Genomic DNA, 12938 nt, shown 5'->3' with positions numbered 1-12938 from the left:
CATAGAAGGAGTAAAAGGGCTACTGGTCTAAAGAAAGATAAAAAACCTGAAATGCAAATTCCCATTAGGTTTCCTGGCTTGAGCATAATTATCTGTGGCTTAATGTTCTGTCCTCTGGCTCCACCCTTACAGCTCACCTGAGTAGGATCCTCTCTCTATAACCAAACCAGTGACCCACCTTCTGGAACCTAGAAAACAATTTCATCTTCTGGAATCAAAGAAGTGATGACATTGTTCCATAGACATACACCCCTATGAGGCCTTTCTGAACCTCTCTTAGCAGACTTAATGGCTTCTCAGCTATACTTGGAAGTCATTCTTCCCTTTCACTGAAGGATAATACAAGTTCAAAGCTGAATAGTTTTATCATTCTGTTCCATGCTGTAGAATCTCATCTGTCTTCCTTCATTTTATCCTGTGCCTATCCTTTCTATTCATAATGACAGTAATCAAATAAAATAGTTTATTAGATCCATGTGTCTTATACCTAATCTCTCTAGAAAGTTTTCCAGATATGTACTTGATGTTTTTTCCAGACTATAATCTCCTTTGTTTTTGTAATATGACTAGATTAAGAATTTTCCAAATCTTCAAGTTCTGGTGACTTTACTCATTATTTTCTTTTTTTCTTTCTTTTCTTTCTCCCCTTCTCTCTGTATTTCTCTCCAGTCTTCCTTCCTTCCCTCTGTTTCTTTTTTCTCTCTCTTCTTTCTCTCTCTTCTTTCTTCCTTTCTTTCCTTCTTCCTTCCTTTCGCTTTCTTCTTTCTTTCTTTCTTTCTTTCTTTCTCTCCCTTTCTCTCTCCCTCCCTTTCTCTGTCCCTCTCCTCTCCCTCTCTTTCTCTCCCTCTCTCTTTCTCTCTCTTTCTTTCTCTCTTTCTCTCTCTCTCTCTCTCTCTCTCTCTCTCTCTCTCTCTCTCTCTCTCTCTCTCTCTCTCTCTCTCTCTCTTTATTTTTTTGCCAGCACTGAGTTAGCAGTACTGAGGTTTGAAACCAGGGCTTCACACTTTCTAAGCAAGCACTCTATCACTTCAACCATACCTCCAGCCCTTAAAAAATATAAGATAGACTCTTCTTTGTTCTCTGGTGGCCTGGCTAGTAATATTTCTATTTACACTTCCTTCAAAAGCTTGGATGTCAGGCATGTACTTTGGTGCTTAGCTTTTTCTATTGAGATGGAAATCTATGAGATTTTTTTTGCCTAAGGTGGCCCAATCATTCTGACTTCAGCCTCCCACACAGTTGAGATGACATGCATGTACCACTATACCCAGCCATAGGTTAAGATGATGTTTTGCTAACTTTTTCCCCAGGCTGGCCTTGAACTATGATTTTTCCAATCTCAGCCTCTTGAGTAGATGTGAACCACTTAATAATTCTATTCTGTAATGAATTGTATTCTACTAGTCTCCAAAATTCATACATTGACTTGTTAGCCTCTAAAATGAATATTTGAACACAGAACTTTTAGGAGACAATTAAGTTTAAATGGGATCCAATAGGAATGTTAGCCTCATAGGAAAAAAAAAGGAGAAAAGAGAGATTTCACGCACTCTCCACATGCATACATTCAGGAAAAGCCATGTAAGCATAAAGAGGAAAAGTGACCATCAAAAATCAGTAAGACAGTGCTCACTAGGAATCAAATTAGTTGACACTTTTCTCTTGGATTTCTCAGCTTTGAATTATATGAGAAAATAATTTGCTGTATTAATGTATGCTAATAAATAAGTAAATAAGAGAGATTTCTACTGTTTAAGCCACTGAAGCCTGAGTGAACTAATACAAATTTCTTCCTCAATGTGTCTCTTTCCTCTTGTATTTTATATGAAAGTAGAGAGTAACCAGACTTTACCTTCCATACTTCCTTCAGCTTATTACACTTTCTACTTTCTACCCAACCACAGAGCCAGTTCTCTGTCACTCTATAAAAAGGATCACCTTTCTGCCAGTTTTCTAAAATGTTTCTCATTTCCATCTGAGATCTCACCAGAAACAGTTTTTTTATTTCCATTTCCTGGACAGAAACCTCTTTAATATTCTTATTTCTAGCAACATTCTTTTGAAGACAATCTAGGTTTTTATTATCATGTGTCTCAAATTTCTTACATCCTTTACCCATTACATATCTGCAAAGCTACCTCCATATTTTATTTGTTACAGAAGCATCTGCATACTCTACAAAAATCTTACTCATTTCCTAAGAGTGTTGTAACAAATAATCTCAAACTGTGCTGTTTAAAAAATCAGCAATGTAGTCTCATATTTCTGTAGTCTAAAAGTCTGAATTCAAGGTGTTGACAGGACTATAGTCTCTCTAAAACCTCTACGGGAGGATCATTTTATGCTTTTTCCTGGTTTCTGGAGATCACTGGCAAACCTTGACATTCCTTGGCCTTCAGATGCATCACTCATTTTCTACCTTCATCATGTGTTTGCCATGTCTGTGAGCTCAATATCTTCACAAGGTGTTTTTTATGAATGTGTCCATATTAACCTCTTATAAGGACATCAGTCATTTGATTAGGTCTCACTCCAATCTAGCATGACTTCATCTTAATTTGATCGCATATGTAAAGACCCTATTTCCAAACCATGTCATATTCATAATACCAGAGATTAAGACTCAAACATATTTTAGGGGACATAATTCAAAGTACCACATATTCTTATCCAGGGTTGAATGAGAATCTTATTCTATAAATTTTCTTCTAGAATAAGATGAACACTGAAATATAAATTCTATTTCTTTATTTGCTGAACTTAAGCAATATCATTCAATTCATTCCTTTATATTTAATAATATTCAACATGCCACATAGTTAGAATTCTGAATTTCTTCTACCTGATTCTGCAGAACCTTGCAATTTTTTTGTTGGTGCCAGCCCTGGTGTTCTCTCTTAGCATTTTTGCTCAAGGCTGATGCTCTACCACTTGAGACATCACTCCACTTCTGGCTTTTGGTAGTTAATTGGAGATAAGAGTCTCACAGACTTTCCTGCCCAGGCTGACTTTAAACTGTGGTCCACAGACCTCAGCTTCCTCAGTAGCCAGGATTATAGTGTGCAGGATTAAACAGTGCAATTGTGACTCTATACTAGAATGATCTTTCAGAATTTGTCTCTTACAGCATATGATGAGCTCCTGGAGGGCAACAACTGTGGCTTATTATATTACACAATAGAATCTTGTAGTAATTATTTAAGGAGGGGAATAGATTGGAAGGAGGAAAGATGCTTGTTAGAGCTACTGTACAATAACTTGATGAGTAGAAAGAGGCTGGGAGCCCTAACTACATCAAGCAACCCACTTGCTACTGATATTCTTTGAGCATTCTAAGGTCTCAAGGTACATGAAATACATTTCATTCACAAAAATTTCAAGGCTATTATTTGATAAGCCTTTAGATAATCAGAATAGTTTTTATTTCTAGAAATGCCCAGGTCAGTACAGCAGTAACTTAGTACATATGTAGCCTGCTAGGGGAAGAGATGAAGATCATAGAGTGCTATGTGCAAGCTGTGCCTAACTTCTATCCAATGACCAAGTCTTAATGTAGGAGATCCCTCAATAATTCCCCTTCTAATGACCTACTATAAACTGACATCCAGGAGAATACATAGTCCTTTTCAATGTCTTTTCATAGCTTTATACACTCAACGCAGTATAATGTCAAGAATAAAAAGCAGTCTCTATGTCTATGTATACATTCTAAAGGAAGGCAGAGAAGGAGAAAAATCAGACATTCACAGGAATTAGAGTCCTATGAAAAAAGTATACCCAGAACAAAGTCAGGGCTTTTCAGTGATCACGCTTTCCTTCTCCAATTTACCACAAATGTATTGCTGGTATACATGATGCCTTCCCCCAATCATGAGAGTCAGGCTGTGATATACAGATACAGGATTCATAAGCATGTTAACAATAATACTAAATACAGTACTGTTGATGCCAAACAGAATGTCAGTCAATGAGGACAGAGACTTTGTGTCGTTCATCAAAACAACTAAATGCCTTAAAAAGTACCAACAATATAGTAGTCGTTCAACAAATATGTGTTTAATAAATGAATAATTTATTAAATGAATTAAGTTAACTGGGAGGCTGCTGTAGGCAGTCAGAGCATTGTCCTTAGAAAAGAATACTTGAATCAGAAGCTCCTGAGATAGGGAACTAAAGATCCTTTAACTGTTGCCTAGGTTAAGCAACCTCTACTCACTTGGCAGCAATGTGTACCTCCAAGAGGTAGTTAAAACCTGACAAGTAATCCTTTACCCTGACTTCAGAGCCCTGACTTCCCATTTTCCTGGACAGAGTACTTGGAAATCACTTCCAACTTACCACCCCCTTTTTGCTTTCTACTTAAAAAGAACAAAGACTGAGGCTAAAAGAACAAATTTTGCTTGTTCTAAGTAAGTTTAGTGCTTGGCCAAGCAGTAGAAAGAGCACTGTTCCTGCCTTCAACTCCTATATCAGGATCCTCTCCACTATTTTTCCCTTTTTAAAGCCACTAGCAAAGCAAAAACAAACCAAGAATAAAGCCAGGAATTGGCTCCAACTTTCAGTCTTCTCCTTGGCATGCTCTGACACCTGCATAGCAGACCATTTTAGCTCTAGCAGCAGATTTTCCTTGCTTTTTCCCTAATTCATCTCTGTGATTAACCCTCCATTTTCTCTTCTCTTTTATTTATTTTAGATACCTGCAGCAGAAAATAATCCTTTCCTTATCGGAATGCACTATTGGTATTCCAGCCACAGTCCCCGGACACAGCACTGCAATGTTTGTCGAGAGACTATTCCTGCCTTATCTAGAGATGCCATCATCTGTGAAGGTACCTATCTGTTTCCTTTCAATGAACCTCAGTAGGTGGAGGTAGAAGTGAAGTTTATGTACCCTTAGTATCATTGACTCATATTAGGTTACAGACTATGTATAAGGTTAACGCTGGCCAAGAAAAGGAGAAACTTGCACAAAGGGGAGTTTTCGTGTATAAAAGGAAAGTTGGGTATGAGAGAATGGGACTATATAATTACAGGATTGGAAAGGCAAAAATTACTTCATTCCTACTATTAAGTTCCATTCAAGTTGGAGAATACAAATTTTAACCACTAAGAATCAAAAGGAGGCTGAAGCCAACTCAAGCAGGAAAGTCTGTGAAACTCTTATTTACAATTAACTACCAAATTGCCAGAAGTAGAGCTGTGGCTCCAGTGGTAGAGCACTAGCCTTGAGCAAAAAAGCTAAGGGACAGTGCCCAGGCCCTGAGTTCAACCTCCAGTGCCATCATAAAAAGAAAGAACCAAAAGGTTCTGGCTTATATCCGAAATAAGGCCATTGGAAGTGGGTCAGAACCAATTAGAATCATGTGGATTCTAACTTTCAGAGCGGCTTAAGGAAGGGAATTCAAATTGTTGTCACTAGATTCACGTCCATTCTTTTTCTTCTCTTCTCACAGTGTGCAAAGTTAAATCTCACAGATTATGTGCTTTGAGAGCTAACAAAGATTGCAAGTGGAATACCTTGTCTATTACTGATGACCTCCTGCTGCCTGCAGATGAAATAGTAAGTACTAGTTGTGCCCTTCCATAGTCATCCTCTCCTGTGCCCTCAATTCAGGCATGACACATAGGAATAGAAAGACTTCTTCTTAATTAAAAAAAAAAGACTTCTTCCTGTCACTAGACAAGCAAAGTAGGCCTTTTTCCCTGGCTCTCAATCCAGTCAAACTCAAATAATTAAAACTCCACTTCTATCTTTCATTGGTTACTACCATTGTAATAGGGAGAGCAGGATCACTAAGAACTTGACGTTTTGACCTAATGTCTTCCCTGCATCCTACAATTATTCCAGCTGGCCCTTCTTTCCTTTCATCACTAACGTCTATTTTTTGTCTTTTTGTTCCTTTCAGCAAACAATGCCCCATCAGTGGGTAGAAGGAAATATGCCTATCAGCTCTCAATGTGCAGTATGTCATGAGAGCTGTGGCAGTTATGAAAGACTTCAAGATTTCCGCTGTCTCTGGTGCAATGCTACGGTAAGACTCTTCCCATCTCATTGATAAAAAACTTAGCTTCTAGAGGAGGGGTGGAGTGGAGCTTAATAGTGCAGACATAGCTAGAAATTTCAGATTCCCTTATCCCAATATATTATATAGATTCCACAGTATAGATTTCAGTATCTTGTCCTTCTAGATCTAGCTATAGAATCTGTGGGAGAAAGATTTAAGATGCTTAAATTTGATGATTCTTAATTGGTGGGATCTTCTAGCAAATAGGAAAAGCTGAACTTTCTTCCGTCTAACGCTCTCCCAACTGAGCTATTTCGGCGAGGGTGAAAAGCTGAACTTTCTAATGGTGATAGAATAGGCAATCAAAAATAGAATTCAGAGTCTATCCTTAAGAAATTTCTTCCTTCTTCATTCAATACTCCTTAAAGACTTGGAATCTTCATAAATTAATAATGGCTTATAATATGATATGAACAAATTATCATTACTATTGTATACTGAATATTTTTATATTCATTATATCAGTCCTTACAACAATTTTAAATTGACTTTATTGTACCCATTTTACAGGTGAGAAAAGTGAGGTTAAGTAAGGTGAAGTGATTTGTCTAAAATCATGCAACCAGAAAACATGCTTTAATCATTACATAATTCTGTAAAGACCAGGCTGCTAACTACAAACACTGCCATGCCTCTAAACCAGTGGTGCTTAACTGGGGGTAATTTTGTCCCTCCTCTCCCAGCCAGGAAGTCATAGGCAATGCTTAGAGATATATTTGATTCTTACAACTTGAGGGGAGAAGTGCTGTTGGTAGTAGTAGGCCTCTAGTAGGTAGAGGCCTAGAATTCTACTAAACTTCCTACAATATACAGGATAAAGCCAAGAACTATCTGGCCCAAAATATCAACACTGAGGTTGCGAGATGCTAATTTAGACTTTCTGTTAAATGCATCCTTCAAACTGAGTTTTCTTTTTGTCTTTTTTCCTTGAGGGTGTCAGTACTGGGGCTTGAACCCAGGGCAACTCACACTTGCTTGGTTTATTTCTCACAAGGCTGGCACTTTATCACTTGGCCCACACCCCACTTCCAACTTTTGTTGGTTATTTGGAGATAAGAGTCTCATGAACTTTTCTTCCCAAGCTGGTTTCAAACTTTGATCCACAGATCTCAGTCTCTTGAGTAGCTAGATCACAGGCATGAGCCACCAGTATTCAACTCAGCCTGAGTCTTCACTGAAGACTCTTGTTTCTCCATTTACTCTCTTTTAATTGCTTTTGAATAACCGAACCAGTTCCAGTTCCCCATAGAAATTGTGTAATTAATTATCCAGGACATAGTCCTCAGAAATGTCAGAAATCTAAGAAGAATGACCACTTTTAGCCATTCAATTTTTTTCAGCTCTCAGCTCTTTGACCTTAAACAAGACCCTTTACCTTTGGCATATGCTCATTTTGTAAGATGAATCTAATAATGTCTTCTTTATCATACATTATTGTTGTAAGGACTGACGTGTAAAACCATTTTACCAGGAATAGGACTCATACTGAAAGAAAGCTTCTCATTCTGTGGGTTTCTAAGATTGAACCAAAACTAATGACTTCTCAGTACTTGTAGATAGGTATCTTCTGAAATCCACCTTTGAAAGGACCAATGTTTTTCGCATTCAGGGCAGGCTCAAGATGAAGTAGGGGTAGTCAGGTATATGAGTAAATATAAAGCTAGGTCAGAAAGGGAGATTTGAATATTAATTATCTAATTCTTTGTATTGGAACTCGAAACTGATCAAAGCTCTTCTTTTCTCTCCCCCTCCTTTTTTTCTCTGCTCTGTTCTTATCGTTTCAGGTGCACAGTGACTGTCGGAGACGGTTTTCCAAGGAATGTTGCTTCGGGACTCATCGCTCATCCATAGTCCCTCCCACAGCTCTGAGCGATCCCAAAGGCGATGGTGAGTAGCTAAATCTTAACTTCAGAAATATACTGAGGGAGGAAGGGAAGAAAGGAGGGAGGAAAAGAAGAAAGGAGGGAGGGAAGGAGGAAGGTGTAAAGGCCAAGAGAAAGCCCTCAGTGCATCTTTGTTGAATGAATGGATGGATCAATGTGTCAGAATTAGCATTACATCAACATTTGTTTTAAAATGCTGATAAGGATATTACTTGTACTCAGATAAAGTAACTACTTCCAAGCTATACTACTGATGGGACCCAGTAGGCTCCTTTTGTAGCTCCAAGTCCTGGCAAGCCCTGGAATTTTGGTGCTTGACTGGTTTAGAATGCCTTCAAACTCTACTGGCCGGTGAATGGGAATTGTCCCATAGAGAAAGACTTCATAGACTCTTTCTAGACCAAAAAGCTATGAAATCTCTTCAAGGAGATATTCTTCTGGCTCCTTTTCATGCAGGTTACAATAAATCATATATCTCAGCCCACACATCCTACTTAGAAGTGAGCCACATGTTTTTCCCCTGTGAATCCTCTTTTACTGGGTCATCTCTGGGAAGTTATGAACTCAGAGGTTTGGGGAGTTGCTATTTGTCCAGCAGCCCTCACCTAGGAGGCCACTGTTTCCTGCCTAGCTCCCTGCCAACATCAAGACTGAGCTCATGAGCTGGCAGAGCTTGGCTATTTAGTGTTACAACTCCACTTCTCCATGGATGACCTCAATGTTGAGGATTAGTAAAAGCCTCTCTCTTTTCCAGATAATTTCTCTATAGACTTGTTTCCTCTGAAAGTGGTTTGATAACATTGAATTGGCTCTACCAGAGATGTAGAGAAGTGATTAGAGTTCTTTGTTTCACCCCATGCCAATATGTTCTCCCACTACCTCCACCCTAAATGACAGCTTTTCTTTCCCCTCTGCTGTCCTGATATCTTCTCACTGTGAGAACTGAGGTAACACAAACAGAGAGAACTAGTTGGAGTGTTGATCTTTCTCCTAAGCTCTCAGTTTTCTCCTTTCTTAGTTTCTCCACAGAGTTTCACTAACATTTGGTGTGGCATATGTTTCTTTACTCCTTGCATTTTAACCCACTTGTGTATGCATTTGTCTCCTCAGCTTGGGGGCAAGAGCTAGTATGTAATAGTTGCTACAACAATGCATTTTTGTCTAGAAATAGTTGAAAAAGACTTTCAAGTCCCTTTTGCTGAGGTCTTGACTTTGCCCTTTAATCTCAAGAGACTAGGATCCGTGCTCAAAAAGTCTTTGTAAACTAGTTACAGTTGCTCATGCCTATAATCCCACCTATTTAAGAGTTGGAGATTGGAAGGAATGTGGTTCAAGGCCAGCCCAGGCAAAAATATGCTGAGACTTCATCTCAGTCAATAGTTGAATGTGGTGTGTGTGTATGCGTCTGAGGTCCCAGCTATGTGGGAAGTATACATGGGAGGATCATAGTCCAGGCTGCTCTGGGCTTAAATGTAAGATCCTATCCAAAAAATATCTAAAGCAAAAAGGGCTGGGGTCTTGGTTCAAGTGGTAGAGTACTTTCTTAATAAGCATGAAGTCCTGAATTCAACTTTCAGTACTGCTTTTATAAATTTTTTTCAAAATGTGATGCTAAATTATTTTTTCTCATTTCCATCAAAATGACCTGTTTTTTTCTCCTTTCTCTTTTTTCTCTGTCTGTCTCAGGCCAGTTAGTAGTATCTTCAGACTTCTGGAATCTCGATTGGTCATCTGCTTGTTCATGCCCTTTACTCATCTTCATTAATTCCAAAAGTGGCGATCATCAAGGGATTGTCTTCCTCCGAAAATTCAAGCAATACCTTAATCCGTCTCAAGTGTTTGATTTATCAAAGGGCGGGCCTGAAGCAGGGTAAGAAAGCAATAGAGCTTTCCTCTATACATTCTAGACTAGAATAGGTTCCTAGAATCAATCCTTGCACCTGGGCAGGTACACAAGCATATACCTCCAGAGCATTTGGGTTTGATTAGTTGAAGAACTTTTGGTTCTTTCTCAGAAATCCTTTCAAGCTCATGTCCTGCTCCCAATTTTTTTTTTACCACTTCTGATTAAAATAAATAAAACTAGGGGCTGGGAATGTGGCTTAGTGGTAGAGTACTTGCCTAGCATCCATGAAGCCCTGGGTTTGATTCCTCAGTATCACATAAACCGAAAAGGCTAGAAGTGGCATTGTGGCTCAAGTGGTAAAATGCTAGCCTTGAGCACAAAGAGGCTCGGGGACAGTCCTAGGTCCTGAGTTCAAGCCCCAGGACCAGCAAAAAAATAAAATTATGCCCACTGACTTCAGAAGAAGCAGCAAATGGATATTTCTGTCCATCTGTTCTTTCTTTCCCTGGGGATTACACACAAGCATCACTACTATAGGCCTATTTAATTTTTAGACCATCTGGCTGCTCAGTCCTGGTTGCTTTGAGTACACTGGCACTCTGCAATGCATTGCAAATGGGCTAGAATACGTTACTAATAGCTTCCACAGCAAGGCTAGACACAATAGAATATAAGTTGAGGCATGATCTCTGAGATTGTCTGTGGGTATACCCAGAGATAGAGGCTAAGGAAAAGGAGGCAAGTAGTCTGTTATAGGGATATCCTAGCACTTGAGTCTTGATACACTGTAGGACAATTATTTTTTTAATACAGCTATTCATGAAATGATCATTTCCCTATCTTCTTTCCAGGCTGTGTATGTTCAAGAACTTTGCTCGTTTTCGTGTTCTGGTCTGCGGTGGAGATGGCAGTGTGAGCTGGGTGTTATCTCTGGTTGATGCCTTTGGATTACATGAAAGGGTAAGTTCTCGATTGACTCAGTTTAGCCATTGCTAGAAACATCAAGGGTACAGAACTGGCCACTCCAAAAAGTCCAAAGTTTTTACTCTCCCTGACAATAAAATGTGTATATTCTACAAGGCCAAAAGCTAATTTGACAAATTTAGCCATTTTCCAGTCATCTCCCCATGTGAAAAAGATTGGAAAGTGTAGGCAGGGGCTGGGAAGGTGGCTTAGTGGCAGAGTGCTTGCCTTGCATGCATGAGGACCTGGGTTTGATTCCTCAGCACCACATAAGCAGGAAAAGCTGGAAGTGGTGCTGTGGCTCAAGTAGTAGAGCGTTAGCCTTGAGCTGAAAGGCTGAGGGACAAGTCCCAGGCCCAGAGTTCAGGCCCCACGACCAACAAAAAAAGAGTAGGAAGCAAAAAAAATGAGTAGTAATCATTCCCTAAACTTGAAAATGAAGAGCCGAAAGGGAAGAGAGTAAACAAAACAAAGGGGCCACAAGCTTTCTTTGATCTCTCCCCCAGTCTCTAGGTAGCCAGCCCCTCTATTCTGATTCTAATACTTTTCTTTTCTGAGGAGGTTTAATGTATTCCAGTAACGTTCTACTTTAATGAGTAGTTTATTGTTAAAAGTGAGGTCCAACTCTTTAAGAACAATCACCACAACTTCTGATATCCTTCTATTATAGTTCCTAGAATCTAAAGGATGTTTCCTTCTATTCATACAGTGTCAGCTGGCAGTCATACCGCTTGGAACTGGCAATGATCTGTCCCGTGTCCTGGGTTGGGGTGCATTCTGGAGCAAAAGCAAATCACCACTTGACATCCTCAACAGAGTGGAACAGGCTAGCGTGAGGACTCTTGACAGGTGAGTTCCAGTTCATATCAGTTACTCCCAGTTCTATCATCTCCATCAGGAATATTCTCTCACAGAGAGCCCTGCATCCTTTTTGGATTCAGTGTAGGCAAGTTCGTCTTTTGGGAAGCCAGAGTCTATAATGTATCTGTTAAATTCATTGAAGCCCCTCTTCAAACCTAAAAGATCTGTGAGAAGGGATCTCACAGCTATATTTCAAAGATCCTGTGAACCCCCTTTAAGTCAATTACCAAAAGAGTAGTTTTCCTTTGGGAAATCTTACCTATATATATCAGATTCTCAAACAAAGGAAAAGTTCATTAATAATTGCAGACAAGAGAGACTATTGCCATACTATCTCCAAAAAGGAAGACTTTTTAGGCTACAGAATATTCAGGTATTTGTTTTATGCTTGTTCATAAAGATTTAGTAGGGCACTCTTTTTTAGTGGGGTACTCTTTTAAGATACTTATCTGGGCCCAATACAAAGGACTTTAGTAGGACTTGGGCAGGGTCCTGTTATGTGTATGTTACCAAATCACCTCCAATGATCTTGATGCTGCTACCTTTGGTTGGGAATCACTGTTCACTGAGAGCCCTGGGAAGAATAATTTCCATTCCACTGGCCCAGAGTAATCATGAGGCAGTATCCTTTTGTGGTAAATTTTGAGACCAGGTGGCCAGAGGTTGCTAAAGTACTCCTTATAACCCACCTCCCTCCACCACACAAACATTGTAAGTTCTTTCTTGACATGATACGTGGATTCCAACTTATGATAAAGCAGAACTCTAAATATCTGCCTTTGAACTTCATTTCAGATGGAGTGTGATGATTCGCGAGACTCCCAGAAAAGTTCCACTGCTAAAAGGACAGGTTGAAATGGATGTACCAGAATTTGAGGTAACTACTACCGCGCTGTAATTCAGGTCAACATATTTATCACGAATGAAGTAGTAGGCAGATTCCCCAAAAGAAGCTTTTCTATTTCTACAGACTTAATAAGGATGAGATAGTTGAGGACTATGAACAAGTTAATCAGTTAAGGAATGTGTTAGGCACTGGGGATAGAATTCCTTCAGCTATTTCAAAATATTTATGCGGTAACTACTATATGTAAAATACTAGTCTAGGAGTTGTTCTTATGCTAGTGAGTAAAGAAGAATGGCATAGTTGTTGCTGTCATGGAGCACATAGTATACTTGGAGAGATAGAAAAATAATAAAGTAAGGCTGGGAAGGTGGCTCAGTGGTAGTGCACTTGCCTTGCATGCATGAGGCCCTGGGTTTGATTCCTCAGCACCACATAAGCAAAAAGAAAAAAGCTGGAAGTGGCACTGTGGCTCA

The 12938-nt window shown here is 39.3% G+C and overlaps 1 protein-coding gene across 1 annotated transcript in view; it reads left to right on the top strand.

The window, feature by feature from the left end:
- Positions 1–12938, top strand: part of Dgkk (diacylglycerol kinase, kappa) — a 114142-nt gene that overhangs the window by 73291 nt on the left and 27913 nt on the right. Inside the window, exons 6-13 of the mRNA XM_013032353.1 lie at positions 4694–4829; positions 5454–5560; positions 5907–6032; positions 7850–7952; positions 9635–9818; positions 10646–10754; positions 11467–11606; positions 12414–12495. Coding sequence (XP_012887807.1) covers positions 4694–4829; positions 5454–5560; positions 5907–6032; positions 7850–7952; positions 9635–9818; positions 10646–10754; positions 11467–11606; positions 12414–12495 — 987 coding nt within the window. The remainder of the gene's footprint in view (positions 1–4693; positions 4830–5453; positions 5561–5906; positions 6033–7849; positions 7953–9634; positions 9819–10645; positions 10755–11466; positions 11607–12413; positions 12496–12938) is intronic.

Source organism: Dipodomys ordii, unplaced genomic scaffold, assembly GCF_000151885.1.
Source record: "Dipodomys ordii isolate 6190 unplaced genomic scaffold, Dord_2.0 Scaffold154, whole genome shotgun sequence".
In the NCBI taxonomy this organism is placed as follows: domain Eukaryota; kingdom Metazoa; phylum Chordata; class Mammalia; order Rodentia; family Heteromyidae; genus Dipodomys; species Dipodomys ordii.
This window is presented reverse-complemented; position numbering and strand designations above follow the sequence as displayed.